This window comes from Schistocerca americana, chromosome 2, assembly GCF_021461395.2.
Source record: "Schistocerca americana isolate TAMUIC-IGC-003095 chromosome 2, iqSchAmer2.1, whole genome shotgun sequence".
Lineage (NCBI taxonomy): Eukaryota > Metazoa > Arthropoda > Insecta > Orthoptera > Acrididae > Schistocerca > Schistocerca americana.
Genome location: NC_060120.1, coordinates 317,163,878 through 317,184,487, shown reverse-complemented (window position 1 = coordinate 317,184,487; position 20,610 = coordinate 317,163,878). Strand labels below are relative to the sequence as shown.

The following is a 20,610-nucleotide window of genomic DNA, read 5'->3' as shown; positions in this document are numbered from 1 at the left end:
CCACTCCAGTTGAATGCCGCTCGATCACCTTCACAAACTGATGCCAATATCCTACACTACAACTGATCAGCTGAAATAGCATCGAATTCCCTTGCTATGGGAGGTTGAATTCATTATTAGAAAGCACTGTAGGTCTACTAAACTTGTAGCCATTTCCTGGAGGTTGCGGCAGAGAGTGGAAGCAGCAACACAACATATCTGCTTCTCTCTCTCTCTCAAGGAACAGTAAGAGACAATATTCTATTTATAATATTAAAATAATATAATACTAAAAATGCACAAAAGTAATTTCGGTGGGACATCAGAGAATCATAAATATTCTTTAATTAGTGCAGTGCTGTAATATGCAAGCTGGGAATGGTAGGAGTAAGAGTCATGTTCTTCATTTAACGCTGCAAACGCAAGAATGTTTTGCGCTTACAATGTGTCAAAACTGCCATTTTCTTTACTAGCTTAGTTGTTGGCTCTCACAATCAAGACAGTACTTAGGCTTGTATTCAAAGGTATGCAGGGTCGGTTGGGGTGCATTTTTCCACACATGCCACTTATCATTTCACCCCCCTCCCTCCCCGCTTTCCCCACGTATAGTTTCACCGAAGTAGGTTTTCGCTACTACTTCTGATACACACCGTAGACTATGCAAATGTTGCACTTGGGCGCCTGTCTCCCTTCGGCTTCTTGCATCGCTTGGGTCTTGAAACGGCCCTGAAGATATGCATGGTTACATGTTTCGTAATATAATGTAAGATGGTATAGGTTCATGTAGTAGTAACAGGGTGTGGTGCCAATGAAGGTTCATTCATTTTCACACAAAAATCCAGACGTGCCCAATGTAGCAACAACTGTGCGCAACAAGGGCGACATGGCCACCACTGATTTAAATCTCTGTTTATCGCAGGGGGCAACAAGAACGCCATTTGTCCAGATTCTTTCGAATTTTGCCGATTGAGGACTAGGGTGCGGAGATACTGCAGTTACTTACTCCAAGGGATATGTGCATTTTAACATTGTCTCATGAGCTATCCAGTGTCAATGAAATGCTTCAGTCTATTTCTTGTTACAACCAAAAGCTTTTTTAAAACAGAATTTTCTTTGTAGATTTCTTACAATAGTCCCAAATTAATCTACTGCAATATTCAGTTTAATAGTGTATGTTACAAATATATCAAAAGATGAAGAATAACTAGTATTCGATTAGTTTCTATTGTCAGTAGTGTTTCACCTACGTGGAATCATAGGCATGGTTTCTGAACCTTGCAACTGTAGAGGAAATCACATCCACGACACTACTGTGATTAATTCTAGAGTATTGTTTCAGTTTTTAGAATCTTTATTGAGTAGGGATGACAACAATCATCAGCCTAATTCAGAGAGATGCTGTAAGTACTGGGAAAGATTGGTGTGGCCCCTACAAAAATGTAATAAAAATAGTGTGGTAACTTAAATGGGAATTCTTGGAAGAAAGGCGACATAGATCTTATGAAACCCTGTTGGGTAAATCTAAAGCATCTATATTTGAAGAACGATTTGAGACTATTCTGCTGCCATCACTGCACATCTTATGTAGGGTTCATAAAAATACAATAAGAATGACTAGAGCAGGTACAGAGGCATATAAGCAATTGTTTTTGCCTTTCATTTGTGAATGGGATAATAAAGATGAATGATAACAATGGTATGGTATACTATCTTCCATGCATTGTGCCATGGCTTCCATAATATATATGTGGAGACTACTGAAAATCTGGGTTTGAATCCTGGTATGGTAAAAACTTTTGATAGCCACTATATATTTATAACATAGCCAATCCGGCATGTCTGGCCACTTTGAACTGCTTTCATTCTGTGTCAGTGCATCTTCATTGATTTCATCCCTCTCTATCCAGTTACTTAATTTCAGTGAATTAATTCATTTCACATACATATTTTGTAACAGGGTAAAGGTACAGTCTCCCACTGACCCTGTTACCCATGCTGCTATTCATGCACACCCCACAGGGAAACTCTAACACAAGTGTTTGGAAATCGTGGGTGGAAACATCAATGACCATGAAAGTTTATGTCATACCTAGAGGCATGCTCACACAGCCTAATGGTTATGGCAACTGCCTGCAATAAGCAGGAAGTCTTTGTTCTGGTTCTGAATCAGACACGAATTTTCAGTTCCCACTACACATGCGCTATCTGTTGTATTTTATTATGTTTTGGGATAAAAGACAGCTAGTTACAGTTACCTTTAATATTTCTAGATCTGCAAACACTTGTCACCATATTTTCCTTGCTGGACCTTGCAATACCTCATGATCTGGTGTGTAGCATTTACTGCAGGACTGGCCAGAAATTCTGCACATGTGCGAAGCTGCTGCAAATGTGCATCTCCCTGGTCACAGCATGCACACTTACCAAACACAAAAACAGAGAAACAGAACTGTCACCACTCATTTAGTATATGCCTCTAAGCACAGATGTCACCGCTTCGCTTTACCCACTAGCAGAGATACACTGTACCTGGGGGGGGACTCTTGTACTTTCTTCACAGTGGGCAATATCATCATGGGAAGGTATGGAACTATATACAAACATCACACAAATGGTGCATAAATATGCTGGATTGGTTGTAAGCCCATAATTTTTAAGCATGTATACATACCTTGTGTTGTGACTTGCTGATCGTTCAAAGTGCCGCCGCGCAATTACGCGCGTCCTCTAGATGCGGCGCTGTCTGCCAGATATGCAGCAGCCGTGCCACCTAAGCGGCCAGCCAGCCAGCGGCCGCTAGACTTGGGACTCAGTGCTAATTTCAATGTTACCGTGTTCACGTGTTTTGCTTGGTCAAGTTGCTCTGTGACTTGCATGTGTTGTGTCGTTTTGAAATATGTGTGTTTAACTTGACGTTATAACACCCTGAACAGCCAGTTTAATACCAGAGTTTTCAGGTAACAGTGTTCGCCTATGTAACATGGAGCAGGATGACACACAGTTAGTACATAACAATTTTAAATTAGAGAAAGAAATCTGAAACACGATTATCATTGGTGATGAGGAACGATAAAAGTTAATATTGGGTACAAAAACATGACACATTGACAAATGCAAGCAGTTGCGAAAATTTTCATTATTAATACTCGATCAAAGCCCTGAGTTATTCATTTTCATTACAGAGAAAAATCTTTCACACACATAAGTAGATCTGAACATGGACATAACTCTTGCAACTTCATGATGCAGGAGTGGAAGTCCCTGGTGTGGAAAATTTTCGTAGAATTCTTTTGTACGTCGTACTGCAAAGAACTCGACCTTCAGCAGTGTATTGCACTGCAGGTCGATCAGCTTCATCTGTAGTTGATTCTAAGCATATTCAACTGATGCTGAAAATGGCTATGCAAAGCATCACATGTTAGGAGACACATTCATTAACACCTACAAATCATGCTCGAAGTTGCTCCTTAATTTTTACATTTATTGGCACGTATTCTTGAAATATAGCACTTTCATGGACCAAACCTAGAGTAGGGAAATGCGCAGTGTTTTCTGACAATAGTTGGCTCTTCCAAAGAGCAAGCCTCCTTTTCAAAAGCATTTACTTTTTCCATCTTGTCAGAAATTAAATTATTTTCACCTTACAAATTGACATCCAGTCTGTTCATGTGAGATGTAATGCCCATGAGAAATGCAAGGTCTGACATCCAGCAAGTGTTTTCTAATTTTAGTCCACTCTTTCCCATCTCATGCAAGAAATGTACTATGACCCAACACAAATAAAAAAAATCTTTTTAGCATTTTACCTTGACTGAGCCAGCATACTTCAGTATAGTACAGTATGTCCGCTTCCTCCTCTCTTAACTCCTCCAATAACTGCTAAAACTGGTGATGCGTAAATCAATTTGTCTTCAGATAGTTTTCGGTATGCACAAGGATTTACATGATGTTTTCTAATGTTAAAGATTTTGCTCAAAGTGCCTCTCGATGTAGAATGTAGTGAATTCCATACAACGTCTCTTCTGTGTGTGTGAGCTTTTTGCACATCAGTGCTATGAGTCCTCTCTGATGGCCTCACATTGCTGGTGCTCCATCCATGGTCACTGAGATTAACCAATTCCAATCCATACCGACACCATCAATTGCTTGCTCGACAGTTTGGAGTAACTCTACACCTGTCATAGTCCCTTTCAAAAGCACTAAATCGAAAACGTCCTCTATTACATGCAGAGCATTATTGACACCTGGTATATGTATTACTGTGTGAGCTGAATCTATAAGATATGTTGCTTCAGCCAATGCAACACAGGAAGTAACAAAGCTCTGAGCCTTATTTATTGCCTGCCTGTGCACATTGCTGGCTGTAAAACTTACACATTGTGTCACTGTTTGGAAAGGCCGATTTCTTGAAACCTGCTAACATTCGTGGGACAAAAAAGTTCTGCATCACCAATGAGACAGCCTTTTACAAATTCCCCTCTGGAAAATGGTTTCCCAGATCTTGCTATTCTTAATGCAGTTCTGAAACTCGCTCACATTGCAGATATACTGGAAAATTGAAAACAATATGTAGTACAGTAAAGTAGAAATGAATTTAACACAAGAAATGAAGGCTTCAAGAGGTGTCAGTTATTATGACTTACACTGAAATACTGTTGATACGCCTCATCCATTTTCTTCTTAAGTACACTTAATTTGGCTTGCCATTCTACACTGTTCAGTACACAACATTTGTCTTTACGAAATGAGTTGCAGTGTCTTTCAATTGTGAATTTGCGCTGGCCACCTATTATTAGGCATCACAGCAAACACTGTGAGATTTCACCTACTGCTGCAAAGAAGAATTGCAGTTCCCAGTCATGTTTAAATGACTGAGAATACAGATCTCCTGCTCATTGCTTTTTTGCAATACTCACCATTTCTCAGTACATCTCAAGTAAGGCTACAGTCACCAGAGGGACGCAAAACAGTGTGCTTCAGTCCTCCTGGTACCACGTAAACAAGGAAGCAGAACCATTGCTGCTCGTCTGGTATGTGTGCCTAGTCCCAGATGTCGCTCTTCTGCTTTGCCCGCTGGCTGAGATGTGTGCACCTGTGCCGTACTTTCGCCCTTATGCACAGCATGCTGCATTTGGCAAGCCTTGATTTAGTGTGTATGCTGCGACAATACAAGAGTGCTATTCAGTCGTTTTTGGAGTACTGGTTATTCCTCATGTTTTGCTACCCCTCTTTACATAAGACTAAAGTGAATATCACATTAGACAAATATAGGCCCATTCTGCATTCTATTGAACCCACATTAAAAACGCCTTTTGTCTGCAGTCAGAAACCAGTGAACAAAATGAAAACGTACCATAATATGTGACAGAAAATGTAACAGTATGTGTATTATGCAAAAAGAAAACTGAGACAATTTAGGCCTCTACAAGCAAGACAAAACTTTAAAACTAGTTACCACAATACATGAAAACAGTAAAACTGTACGGAAATTTAAATTAGCTCTAAAATGTATATCTTCAATAAATTGTGCAATAGCACTGATGAATATATATATACTATCCTGAATTGTATGTGGATGAAATAGATATTAAGATTTTGATGTTGATATTCCAATATGCCAATTTTACCTTGTGTGTTGTAAGAACTTTTACCATTATATACACAGGCTATTGAAAAGTATATAGGTGTCTCGGCACTGTTTTAGTCTTGTATGTATTTTAGAAATCTGATCTATGTATACTGCTTAATGTTGTAAACTTAGAATGTATTGAATGACTTTATTGTTTGGAATGGATCAATAAATAAAATAACATGAGGCTACATAAAACAAGGGAAGAGCAGTATTTGTTTAGGCTATCTGCGGGTTGCAGAAATGAAACTATATATATATATATATATATATATATATATATATATATATATATATATATGCACTGAAACACCAGAAAAATGCACCTGATAACTTTTAGAAGAGACTCCCAGTTTATGAAAAATGTGAACTCAGAGCTGGAAATCTATCTTAAATCATGTACTGCAAACCGATTTCCGTAAATAAACAAAGCCAGTATCAACTTCCTTATATAAAAATATAATCACAACTAAAATTGATTGATGTACAATAATATTTACAGAATTATTTAACAACACTGAAGGCAGCACTGATGCAAAGACATTGATACATCTCAAATCTCTTTATGATCTGTATGATCATTAAACATATTTGAAAAATGTTTTGAATCTGCACAGAAGCCTTTACACTTCTCTGACAATAGTCACAAATGAAACGTCATATATTTACATTACACACTGTGTTTCATCTGCAGCAGGTAACATCATATTTCTTTTTTACAGTGTTCCTTTGAAAAGTTAAACAACTACTTAAGTTGTTGTATGTGGTAACATAATGTCTGCAGAACTTAAAGCTCTGTAGACTGTCAGCATTTATTTTTCAAGATGGAATTGGTTTCACAGAAAGCCACATTTTGATCGTGTCATGATAGCTACGCAGCCACTGTATATTTCCTTCAACTGTCTCAAGTGCCTGACTGCGTGCTGCCGTTCCAGCACCAGCCTCTGGATACTTTTCGAAGAATGCTTTCATCTGCAACAACCACATGAAAATGAAAGACAACACCAATGGTTTCACTCACTGAAATAATATTTAGAAGAGGGGAAAAAAAACCACACACACACACACACACACACACACACACACACACACAGAGAGAGAGAGAGAGAGAGAGAGAGAGAGAGAGAGACCTACCCACATTTTCAGTCAGACCACAGTACTGGGAGAATCCAACTACATTGTGCACAAACATAGTGTTTTGAAGGATATTACAAGTTCAAAAGCTGAGCTACAAAGTTCAAACTTCTATGTATGTGTATGTCCACTGATTAACAACTCTACTATATACTGAGTGATTTGTTTCAGCTCATTCCTTTGTGTGAAATGTACTGAGAAGATTATTAAGTGAATAAATGATAATTTACTTCATGTATCTGTCTTAAATCATACTGTAATTTGTTTACCCTTTCCTTTAATAAATTTATATAAATAATCTCACCATCTGGATTCAATGAGTGATGACTCCCGTTCGAAACATGAGACACACCAATGTTAACTGTTAACAGAGCCCTATCAATACAATTGTAGAGAACACTTATTTATTGATAAATATCAGTGTAGCAAATCATGTTATCTGGAGCTTGTATAAGTAAAAGTGGTATATAGCAGTGTAGTGATAGCGTATTGATAATACTTTGAACAGTTTAGTGTTAAATCCTTTTTCTCATTTTTTAATGTAAACTTTGATTCATTTTACATTTCCAGATTTTCCTCTATGATGGAAGCTGTGTGACATGGTGTGTGAATGAACAAATGGATGAAAAAACAACTTCCATATATTTTCTTTTTCTCCATTAGATCCCAAGGAAGCACTCGAATAAGAGTTTTTAAATTCTTTGTGTTACATATAGCTTTATAAGCCATGTTGTTGTCATATACATGGGCATTTCATTTTTGACCTGAATTACTGCTGTATTTACACTAGTTTTAATGGCAGGCTTATCTTACTTCTCTTGCCACTGAATCTCTTGATTATTTATAACATAAAATAATTAATAAATAGAAACTGTTCATTGTTATCATTTTTTCAATATTCTATTTACTTTAAGTTTTACATTTTTTGTTTTTTTTACTATGTTCACTTTTGAAAAAGAAGAAAGCTAATTCTCATACAAAAATGCTGTATCAGGCTCTATTTAACTCTTTTTGCCTTTCATTTCATTCCTATTCCTATTTCACCTTCTACCCGGTTGTTTTTCTTGTGTTGCTTCTTGTTACAGTCCATTTGCTGATCTCACAACTAATTCAGTACTCACTTCCAGTTTTATGATGGACATACAGTTCATCAGTCTTTATGAGTTTTCTATTTAGTTTAGCTATCAGAGACTGAAAACTTTTCTGACAATGTCAGTTCTAAGGAGGCGAGTTGACATTTTTGGTATTGATCTCCAGTGTTTAGAAGTTGTTTGAATTAAAAACGAAAAGCACAACGGTGTGGATGTTTCTTAATGTTGTAGAACATCCATGATTTTGTGTTTTGTGTTTATAGTTATGAATTTATTCTACCAAGCATTGATGAAGGAATCAATTAACAATTTAAGTTACCGTGATATTTACTAAGTTCTGGCACATTGGAATAAACTCCATAGTAGTTGTTGAGGTTTGAGTGAATTCATTTGGATGCACATAACAGCCTAGTTTCTCTCAAAATGGGGTTCAGATCAGAGCTTTGGATGGATCACCTTAGCAAATACATACTTTGTGAAAAGGAGTATCATCATGAAGATAGAGAAAAATTCTAATTCCAAATTATTTGGGGATCATGTTACTGTTTAAAATGTCGCAAACAACTGTAGATAATCACATTACACCTATCAGCTTTTCTTAATATACATTTAATGACGTTTTTCTCTCTCACCATCTTCAATCTTGGTATTTCCTAATTTTCTGTTTTTCTTCCTTTTTCTTTTATTTAAATATTATTAATAGTTAGTTTTGGCTTATGAAGTTAATGATCAACAAAATAAAAATATTTTTCTCAATAGATCACAGACAAAAAGAATTGAGAAAATGACCTGCACGGTCTTCAAGGTACAGATTTTATGTCAAAACGCCAACTAATAAATATATATTCGGTATTGAAACTGATCATAAATAATGCAAAAATAATGTAAAAAGAATAAGACAAGATGCACTTGTGTCAGACATGAGCCAAAACTGATCTGACTTACTACTCTGATTGAAATTATAATCTTTTGATTACAAACTTTTAATCTGCTTAGTTCTCAAGTATGGTAATTAAAATATGAGGCTTACTATAAATTTAAAGTGGTATAATTGTGAAGAGGATCATTCTAGTGGGCAAAGTGCAGAATTTCAGCATTTATTTAATTACCAGTTTTCATTGTCAAATATGACAGAGCAGGTTATGAAAACAAAGGACCATTGTGCTGAATTTAGTATCCTGGAGTCTCCTTCTGAAACCCCCAAATGATGGGCTACAAGGTAGAGAGAAAAATACTGTCTAGTTTCTCTGCATGGACATCCCAAAGGAGGATGAGGCCTTCTTTGTCCAAAAACAGCACTATCTATTTCTCTTCACTGTGGTGTCATCATTGTGGAAAATAAAATATTACATAGATTTCAAAGGACAACCTCCAGTAGGAGCAAATTTTAGACACATATTAATCATTTAAAAAAATACAGAGCAGAACAGGATGTAAATGTGAAAATGGACCAGAGAGGCTATGTAAGCCCTCATCCAGACGCACAGAGGAGAATTAAGCTGAGGATTTGTGAAAGGAGAAGCCTGTGTCAAGTTTCTGCTAATCAGTGTCCGAGGCCCTCCATCTCAGTTGGTGCAAAAGGAGCAAATACATGAAGGTAGTCACAGTTATGGGTGAGAAACTTCTTTTGCACTTATTTTCCATTCCAATAATGTCATCCATAATAGCTTGATAGCTGAATGGCTTGCACCAAAGGGCCATAAATTTCATGTCTGAGAGATGTATTTCTGATCAAGACTGGCATTTTCTAGGTTTTTGTTTTCTGGTAGAATCAACTAAATCCATGCAGCAGCAACTCAATGAGAGAATGCTCTGACAAAGGCAAAGGGACTCTCTCTTTTCTGTCTGCAGTGGTATGAGGTTCCCCATAGGTAACCTTTGTTCCAATAACTTGGAAGCCCACAGCTCAATGTGATGGTCTGCACTCAAGTGCCATACTTAAAGGACCAAAGGATCCTTGAACACTTTGATTTTAAGAAAGACCTGGTTGGCAATATTAAATAAATGAATGCTCAAATAGTACATGAGCTTCTAGAATATTTCACCCTCTTTGTGCTATGGCATTCACTAGTTTTAAGTAACTGGAGATGTGACTGCTGCTTGCTATGATCTTCCACCAGTGCCTAGTATGTCATGAAGGGTACGTTAAGGGCAGTGGTGAGATCAGTAGACTTAACATTTTATTTCCTCTAGCTATTAACTGATACAGCACCAGTCTTACAGGTGCGCAGGGCTTGCCAGGGGTCTTGTAGCAATCTAGTATATAGCACACTGACAGTCAACAGAATGAAAAGTATTTCTTTATGCTTTAAAGGGACAGCTGCTGATTTTATCTCCCTTTCTAATATTTACCACTTAGACATTAAAACACATATCAGAGTTGTGCTTACTCACCTCATCGAGTTTTTCTTGTGAACTAAAGTACTTTGTTATAGTCCGAATTAACTGGCCTAAGTATCTGTTGTTCAGTGTGAATCTCTCCACTAAGTATTCCCATTCATTTCTGAAACAAGAAAAGCCTCATGATTTTATGTGCAAAATGTCACTTAGTTGTAAACTACTTTAAGATGAAAGGATCTACAAATGAAATTATATTTCTTTGTCCTACCATGCATCACTCATTGCATTTTCATATGATGAACTCAAGAAATGGAAGCCAAAAGTAAAAGCTGCAGAATACAAGAATGAGAGATAGGTTGTGTTTAAAATTAGTAGATGTTACAAGCATGTTGACTAGATGATGGGAAAATTGCTACTAACTCTTTATCTACTGAAACCACACAACACATCTGCTTTTCAAAAGCAGAAAATGAATATGATGAAGATGAATATATTTAAAATCATACAAACGAGCCTAAATGCTAGTTTAAAAGATACATGAAAGCAATGAAACTTGCAAATTTGAGAGCTCAATAAAGAAAACAATGCTTATCATTTTAATTCCTTTTTTGTGTTTCAACATAACTGGACTCTTAAAATTGCAGATACTGATAAATGATACCTAGGAAATTATACCTAAATTATCAATTCACTGATTTACTTGAATTTTTAAATTCTGTTTTTGGGGATAGCAATTGGTATGCAGGCTGTTTCTTTGTGAGAATTCTCCTTCAACTACGCAAGGGTCCCTTGACATGCAAACAATGTATTGTAGATGTCCCTATAAAAAAATCAAAAGAGAGGCTAAACTTCTACATGCCAGCCACAGAAGACTGATTGCCCTTCAAGAAGATCAGGTGCTCACAGAACTTTTTCCACACTGCATGAATTGTAGTTCGAGCCGTGCGTGCTGTGGCCCCATATTGCTGAAACCACACATACTAAACATCAATTTGTGCGAGGCTCACTAATGTAGACAAATCACTGAGAATTCATATAGAGTGACACTCGTTTTCTTCAAACCACAAGGACCAATGATCCCTATTCTTGGCAATGTACACCAAACAATTACATGTTCTGAATGAATGGGCCTTTCATTACATTTTCTGGGACTGTTGACACTGTAGTAGCACGTTTTATTTATTCACACATCAAGCTAGCTGAAAGTGTGCCTCATAACTGAAGAACATCAGCACATTATGAGGTTACTTTACAAACAACTCTTCACTCACATTCTGACTAGCAGAAAAATTACATCACAGAGTACTTGCACCACAACCAAATTAGAAATTAAAATTGGAGGTGGTTATGAAAAATCTATCTCACAGAAGAATCAGAAAGTTAAAGGTAAAATCTATTCTTGAGTGCTGAGTGTCAAAGAGATTGTGAAAATGACTAACTTACTGCTTTGCGAACTCATCCCCCCATTCTTCTTGTTTGTACATTTTCAGTTGCCCTGAAGGAGTTGACCCACAAAACAACTAACTGCTGGCTGGGAACAGGACTTAGGGTGGCTGTATTGAAGTGTGTATAAAATTTATACTGCACAGCAACAAGCGACTGATTGTTAGAAAAGTAGGTCTCTACCATAACTACACATTGTTCATTTGGCCAATGCATTGTCACTACTGGGGCATGTGCAAAAGAAACTTCCTTCATGGCCCCCAACTTCAAATGAAATCATCCCCATCCTTACCCCTACCACACCTTCCTCAGTGGTGCCCCATTCAAATCAGTAAATTTCATTGCCACAGTGCACAGGCCACACAACATAACAATGAAAATAATGGTAGTACTCTTCATTCATTGTTATTATTTTCACATGTGTCCTTCCAGTCAGTTTCTTTAAGAAATTCAAATTAAGAGTCTTATCACAAAAATCAGTAGAAATAAATGTACTTCTTTTCAGGCTTACCCATAAATTTGTTGACGTCTTGATGTGGCGGGTGTTCTGCAGGATATCAGTGTTACTCTGATACCCTGCAGGAACCCAGTACCTCAAGATGTCAGTAGAACTAAGTACTGGACAGAAAAGTTTAAGCATAATCTGTGCATTTTTATTGACACATGAATCAGTGAAAACTGTAGTATTTTGCATATCTGTTAGTTTTTCCTTAAAATTAATACTAATTTTAGTGTTTGACAGGACAAATTTATTTTAAAAAATTACCTATAGAAATCCCAAATAATTTGGCTGCCTACAGGATTGCCCGAGATGTAGCCAATGACTGTAAAGAAGTCCTGTGATCTTATCAAGCTCTCATCCTTTGTGTAGTTGAGGTACCTGAATAAGAATAATACAATAAGACATAAAAATATATTTTACTTGTGTTAATACCAATAATACTCAAGAGAAAAATTATCTGTAATTTATTAAATAACTGGAATTGCCACTGTAGTTGTACATGTACCAATATTATGTAAAGATGAAGGGAAGCTGTAATCCTAGTTACTGTGTTCATGTTCTTGTTTATATTTCTACAGACAGCTCAACATGTCTGTTACATAACCAGTGGCTAGTGCCATCCAGTCTACAGTTTCTGTCCCACTTATGATTTTCCATTATCAGATACACTGCCTGATAGCAAATGCGAAGCTTCGAGAAGGGGAGGAGAAAACAAAATGACACTTCACAATTTGAGATGTGATGTGCTGTCATTTCAGCGATTATAAAATTGGGTTCAATTTATAATACTTGGTATAATGAGCCCCCCCCCTGCCCTGGCGGCATGCACTAATGATATGTTTGAGAAAGGTGTCATGAAACTGCTATAACATCTTTTAACACAGTCTGGCCCACAACTGTTGTAAACAGTCCTTGATACCCTGGATAATGGCACTGGGATAGACTTGACAGCTGAGCTAGTTTCACAAATGTTCGATTAGGGACAGTTCTGGGGAACTTGCCAGCCAAATAAGTACCTCAACACCCTAAAGATAGTTTGTAGAGACATGTGTCATGTTTGTATGAGCATCATCCTTTTAAAAAATGACTCCATGGTACTGCCACATGAGAGGTAACACACGAGCTTGTCAGGAAGTCTGTGATATACTACTGTACCATGAGTTTCCTCAATCACTACCAGCCATGACCATAAGTCATACCCAATGTCTCCCCACAATGTGAAACCAAGAGTAATGCCAATGTCTCTCTCCAAACCAGGTCACTGTCATACTTTCCGAACCACAATTAATTAATGAAACACTGCAATGACATTCATCAGCAGTCCATGCACCCCGATCATGGTGCCACTATGATGTAACAGGCAGCCTACACATGGGACAGTAATTCCCTAGTCCAGCTGCTGTTAGTCTCTGACAAACTATTCAGGATGACACAGAATATTGCACGGAGGCCATTACTACTTCTTGGATGGCAGGCACGGATGTGAAAGGGTTGTGATGTTCTTAGTGCACAGTACGGTGATCCTCCCTTGTGGTAGTCAGACATTTTCAACCAGAATGTTGACGATGAGTGAACCTACTCTCAAATACTGGTGCAGTTCAACATCAGGTCTCTGTCACATCTGAATGTTCCACAAATGTGGATGCTGCATGATTCAACCAGCTGGCCAAATGGAGACCCACATCGACACCTGTTTAAAATTCTATCAGATTCTGATAGTACTGTCTCAGACAAGTATGTGGTATCTCTATGTCCTTCACAGTGATCACTTAACACCTAGTGCTATTCATGACTCTTAATACCCTACCAGGCATGGTAACAACACTAAACATGAACAATATTAATGCGCTTCAGTGGCTGTTTTACCTATCAGAGAGAACTGCAGCTCTGTTCATTTACATACTTGCCAATGGTGTTTACATGTATGAAGTTACAAAGACATCTGATCATGTCTTCTAGATGCTTTCATCTTTCTGTCTGGAAATATATATTTAACATTATATTTTTGCATAATAAATCTCTCTTAATATTGTCTCTGTGTAAATATATTTTACGACATAATTGAAGTGTTGCTACAAAATGTAATAAGCGTATTAAAATTATAAATTGTGCATCAACTATAATGTACATAAATTTTGTGACATAATTTAATAATGATTTAATAATTTGATAAAATCACTGTATATTTCTGAAATTAGTACGGATGAGTTAAGTAGTGCCATACAAACAGCTTAGCATTTGGGGATTGTCTGCCATATTTCATTTATTACCTGCGAATTGCCTCCTCATTTTGGATCCCTGCAAGCCCATACAGTAGTTTTGTTCTTTCCTGTGCATCTGTCTCAGCAACATATAATTGCCACATCTGTTCCCAGCTTTCAAATGACCCATTTGCTGACATTCCTGTAGACAAGAATTTAGCAACTGTGAGAAATAATCTTCATTTTCATGGCAGCTTCACATGTAAAAGCTTAAGTATGACATTAAATTCAGTGATTGTTTCTTAAGGGGAGCTGGAACGATGAAAATGACAAAATTAATGTTAATTATTTCATTCACATTATTTCATAAAATTATTTGGAGTTTTCTGAATAAAACAAATCAAGTTACACCCTTCTAAGTGAATTCTAAGTACATTTTTTATCGCTGCAAAGTTGACGCGCCACATAATTGGTTGTAGCAACTTAGTGTGTCACCTCTGACGGCACCGCTCGCTGGCTGCAAGCAGGATATATTTGCGGAATTAGACAGTGTTTTGTTTTCCAATGTTGTATGGCTTTACCTCTGTGACAAGTGACTGTTGATATCGGTAAACATAAACGCTATACCGTGTGTGTTGACTTGCAGAGTTTGCTTTGTGTTGTTTAGCTGTTCAATTTTGCGTATTTGATGAATTTTGCTCATACCTGTTTTACGTATTTGGTTTGTGAATATCGATATGCCCCGTTTCAGCAATTGAGTGTTTAAGAAAAGGCACAATGAGTGGAAGAAGAAATCTTTTGTTGTTTTGAAGGGAGATGCTGCTCAGACTGCTTCACTGACTACTCCAAATGAATGTGATAGAACTTCTTCCAGCAAGAAACCTTGTAACAGCAAAGAAAAATTTGAAAACTATAAAAGTGACAGTAATGATGTGAATGAAATGATTAACATTTCCTTGCTCTCTAATATTTTGAAACATAACATATTACGCCAAGTTTGCAAAGAAAGAGGACTGGAATTGAAAATAGCTTCACACATTGGTTTGGCATGTAAAATGTTATTAAAGTGTAACAAATATGCTGCAGAAGTTTCGTTTTCTAATTTTAACAGTATTCCTCGTAGTGGTAATAGTGGAAAGAAGGTATATGATATAAATGTTAGGCTAGTGTATGGCTTGCGTTGCATTGGCAAGTGCAGTGCAACAGGGGCACTGTTATGTGGAATTATGAACTTGCCAAAACCACCAACCAAGTTTGGATTTTATAATGAATTGGTGGGATCTTCTGCTGAAGATATTGCTCAAGCAACAATGAAGTGTCAGTAGACCATCAGCGAGAGCAGCACCGTTAGTTCCTGCTACTAATAAAGCGAGTACTCCGTTTGTTTGTTGCATATTTTTATGAGCTTCAAACAGGAGTGACTTATTTTCAGTTATCTGTGTAGTTACTAGTTTAATTTTGTAATTTCTTATGTATTCGAGTGCTTACTAGGCACAACCTTTTATGTCAATAACAGTGTAGTGTACACTACCGCCGTTGCTATCGACCGTTGTATCGACTCTCATATGGTGCAGGCTTTTGTTTGTTTGGTTAGAACAGCTCAGTGTCAGTTAGACCGTCAGTGAGAGCAGCACCGTGAGTTCCTGCTACTAATAAGGTGAGTACACCGTTCGTTTGTTGCATATTTTTACGAGCTTAAAACAGGAGCGACTGCAGTAATGGATAGGAACTGTAATTGTTGTGTACAGATGCGAGCTGAGCTGGCAACCCTTCGCTCAGTTTCAGGCTGTATTGGCTTCTGTCACACGGCTTGAGGCTGCTGCCAGGGGGTGTCACTGTGAGGGATCGGACGCGGAAATGCAAGGGACGTCGAGCACGTCCCACATGTCCTCCGATCGGTCCACTGCTGTGACCACCCCAGGTACTGCCTGCACTGAGGTTGACCACTCACCCGTGGTCGAATGGGAGATCATTCCAAAGTCTGGCAGGCAGTGAAAAACTTTCCAAGGGGCTGATCGTAGGGCCTCCCCGGTTCGTTTGACGAACAGGTTTCGGGCGTTACCTGTGGCTGACGATGTCTCTGAGCCGGATGCAGTCATCCACCCTGTTCCAGAGGAAGCTTCTCGGCCCACAAGGCCTGGGCATCACAGAGGATGGGTTTACTGGTAGTTGGGAGCTCCAACATTAGGCACATAATGGGGCCCATTAGGAACATGGCTGCCAAGGAGGGGAAGGAAGCCAGTGTGCACTCCGTGTGCATTCTGGGGGGAGTCATTTTGGATGTGGAAAGGGTGCTTCCGGATGCCATGAAGAGCACAGGGTGCAGCCAACTGCAGGCGGTGGCTCATGTCGGTACCAATGAAGTGTGTCTCTTTGGATCGGAGCAGATTCTGTTTGGCTTCGGGAGGCAAGCGGAAATGGTAAAGACTGCCAGTCTTGCTTCCGAGATTAAGGTGGAGCTCACCGTCTGCAGCATCTTCGATAGAACCGACTGTGGTCCTTTGGTGCAGAGCTGACTGGAGGGTCTGAATCAGAGGCTCAGGCGGTTCTGTGACCGTGTAGGCTGCAGATTCCTTGACTTGCACCATCAGGTGGTGGGTTTCCAGGTTCTGCTTAGTAGGTCAGGAGTCCACTACACACAGGAGGCAGCTAAACGGGTAGCGGGGGCTGTGTGGAAGGGACTGGGTGGGGTTTTTAGGCTAGAGGGTATCAGGGAACCATAAAAGGTGCATCCGTCTAAAAGTGGGCAGGTAAAACACAGTAAGGTAGTTGTAGAAAGGATTGGTATTGTAGCCATAAATTGTCGTAGCTGTGTTGGGAAACAACCAGAGCTCCAAGCCCTAATAGAAAGCACTGAAGCTCAAATAGTTGTAGGTACAGAGAGCTGGCTAAAGTTGGAAATAAGTTCAGCCGAAATTTTTTCAAACAATCTAACAGTGTTCAGAAAGGATAGATTAAATACAGTTGGTGGTGGAGTATTTATTGCTGGCAGAGGTAGTTTGCCTTGTAGCGAAATTGAAGTAGCTAGTTCATGTGAAATATTATGGGTAGAGGTTATACCTGACAATCGGACTAAACTATTAATTGGATCGTTTTACCGACCCCCCGATTCAGAAGACATAATTGCTGAACAGTTCAAAGAAAACTTGAGTCTCATTTCAAATAAGTACCCCATTCATACAATTATAGTCGGTGGTGACTTCAATCTACCCTCAATATGCTGGAAAATTTATACGTTTAAAGCCGGCGGCAGGCATAAAACATCATCTGAAATTGTACTGAATGCTTTCTCAGAAAATTATTTTGAACAATTAGTTCATGAACCCACTCAAAGCATAAATTGTTGCGAAAGCGTACTTGACCTTTTAGCAACAAATAATCCTGTACAAATAGAGAGTGTTGTAACGAATACAAGGATTAGTGACCACAAGGCAGTTGCTGCTAGGCTGAATACCGTAACACCTACAACCCTCAAAAAGAAACGCAAAGTATATCTATTTAAAAAAGCTGATAAAAATGCTCTTAACACCTTTTTAAGAGACAGTCTTCACTCCTTCCGATCCAATCATGTAAGCGTAGAAAAGATGTGGAATGATTTCAAAGAGATAGTATCAACAGCAATAGAGAGATATATACCACATCAATTAATAAGTGATGGTACTGATCCCCCATGGTACACAAAACGTGTCAGATCGTTGTTGCAGAAGCAACGAAAAAAGCATGCCAAATTTAAAAGAATGCAAAATCCCCAAGATTGGAAAAGTTTTACAGAAATTCGTACTTCAATGCGAGATGCCTTTAATAATTTCCACAATGAAATTCTGTCTCGAAATCTGGCAGAAAACCCAAAGAGATTCTGGTCATACATAAAGCACACCAGTGGCAAGACGCAATCAATACCTTCACTGTGTGATAACAGTGAAGTCACTGATGACAGTGCCACTAAAGCACAGTTATTAAACACGGTTTTCCGAAACTCCTTCACCAAAGATGATGAGGTAAATATTCCTGAATTCTAATCCAGAACAACTGCCAAGATGAGAAACGTAGAAGTAGATATCCTCGGAGTAACGAAGCAGCTTAAATCACTTAATAAAGGCAAGACCTCTGGTCCAGATTGTATACCAGTCAGGTGCCTCTCAGAGTATGCTGATAAAATAGCTCCATATTTAGCAATTATATACAACCACTCGCTCACAGAAAGATCTGTACCTAAAGACTGGAAAATTGCTCAAATCACACCAATACCCAAAAAGGGAAGTAGGAGTAATCCGCTGAATTACAGGCCTATATCACTAATGTCGATGTTCAGTAGGGTTTTAGAACATATACTGTATTCAAACATTATGAAGTACCTCGAAGAAAACGATTTATTGACATATAGTCAGCACGGATTCAGAAAATATCATTCTTGTGAAACACAACTAGCTCTTTATACTCATGAAATAATAAGTGCTGTCGACAGGGAAATGTCAAATTGATTCCATATTTTTAGATTTCCAGAAGGCTTTTGACACCGTTCCTCACAAGTGTCTTCTAACCAAACTGCGTCCCTACGGAGTATCGCCTCAGTTGTGCGACTGGATTCGTGATTTCCTCTCAGAAAGGTCACAGTTCGTAGTAACAGACAGAAAGTCATCAAGTAAAACAGAAGTAATATCCGGCATCCCCAAGGAAGTGTTATAGGCCCTCTATTGTTCCTGATCTATACTAACGACATAGGAGACAATCTGAGTAGCCGTCTTAGATTGTTTGCAGATGATGCTGCCATTTACCGTCTTGTAAAGTCATCACATGATCAAAATGACTTGAAAAATGATTTAGATAAAATATCTGTATGGTGTGAAAAGTGGCAATTGACCCCAAATAAAGAAAAGTTTGAAGTTATTCACATGAGTACTAAAAGAAATCAGCTAAACTTCGATTACGCGATAAGTCACACAAATCTGAGGGCTGTAAATTCAACTAAATACTTAGGGATTACAATTACAAATAACCTAAATTGGAATGATCACATAGATAATACTGTGGGTAAAACAAACCAAAGACTGCAATTCATTGGCAGAACACTTAGAAGGTGCAATAGGTCTAGCAAAGAGACTGCTTACACTACACTTGTCCGCCCTATTCTGGAGTATTGCTGTGCGGTGTGGGATCCGCATCAGGTGGGACTGACGGATGACATCGAAAAAGTACAAAGAAGGGCAGCTCGTTTTGTATTATCACGAAATAGGGGAGATAGTGTCACAGACATGATGCATGAATTGGAGTGGCAATCATTAAAACAAGGGCATTTTTCGTTGCGATTGGATCTTCTCATGAAATTTCAATCACCAGTTTTCTACTACAATTGCGAAAAAATTCTGTTGGCACCCACCTACATAGGGAGAAATGACCATCACGATAAAATAAGAGAAATCAGGGCTTGCAAAGAAAAATTTAAGTGCTTGTTTTTCCCGCATGCCGTTCGAGAGTGGAATGGTAGAGAAACAGCTTGAAGATGGTTCATTGATCCCTCTGCCAGGTACTTTATTGTGAAAAGCAGAGTAATTACGTAGATGTAGACGTAGATGAAGAAAACAGTTGAAGAAGCTGTGACAGATAATGGGAATTGTAGAGATTTAACTGTTGCTTTAGATGGATCATGGTAATGCAGAGGTCATAAATCCCTAATAGGAGTTGTGACAGCTACCAGTGGAGACAGTTGCAAAGTAACTGATGTTGCTATTCTCTCAAAACATTGTAGATGTAAGGGCGATACCAAGGACAAATATAGTGAAAGTTGTGAAGCAAATTTTCATGGCACGAGTGGAGCGATGGAAGTAGAGGGAGTGAAAGCAATTTTTTCCAGATCACAGGAGTGGTATATTGTACAATACACTAACTATATAGGAGATAGTGATTCTAAGGGATATAAAGCTGTAGAGGAACTCAAACCTTTATGGCAATGAAATTCACATTAAAAAACAGGAGTGCATTGGACCATGTACAGAAGCGCATGGGGGCTCGCTTGCGCAAACTAAAGCAAACATTAAGATCCCAAAAGCTTAGTGATGGAAAGACCCTAGGAGGAAGAGGAAGATTGACAGATGAAGCAATTGATAGATTGCACAACTAGAGCATTGTAGATGGATAAACAAATTTAAGAACACATTAAATCTTTGTCCAAGACTGAGGGAGGTGGTAGAATTGTTAAGTGACATTGGGAAGGATAATGTCATTCACATTTGAATGTTTCATAGCTTGCCTTACCGCCTTCATCCTATCTGAGCTTAAGCTCGGTCTATGATG

The 20,610-nt window shown here is 38.3% G+C and overlaps 1 protein-coding gene across 1 annotated transcript in view; it reads right to left on the bottom strand.

The window, feature by feature from the left end:
- Window positions 1-6,051: 6,051 nt before the first annotated feature.
- The window catches only part of LOC124593987 (glutamyl aminopeptidase-like), a 476,419-nt gene continuing 461,860 nt past the window's right edge, over window positions 6,052-20,610 (bottom strand). Inside the window, exons 15-18 of the mRNA XM_047132339.1 lie at window positions 14,389-14,521; window positions 12,383-12,496; window positions 10,228-10,336; window positions 6,052-6,580 (exon numbers count right to left, since the gene is read on the bottom strand). Coding sequence (XP_046988295.1) covers window positions 6,428-6,580; window positions 10,228-10,336; window positions 12,383-12,496; window positions 14,389-14,521 — 509 coding nt within the window. The 3' untranslated portion in view covers window positions 6,052-6,427. The remainder of the gene's footprint in view (window positions 6,581-10,227; window positions 10,337-12,382; window positions 12,497-14,388; window positions 14,522-20,610) is intronic.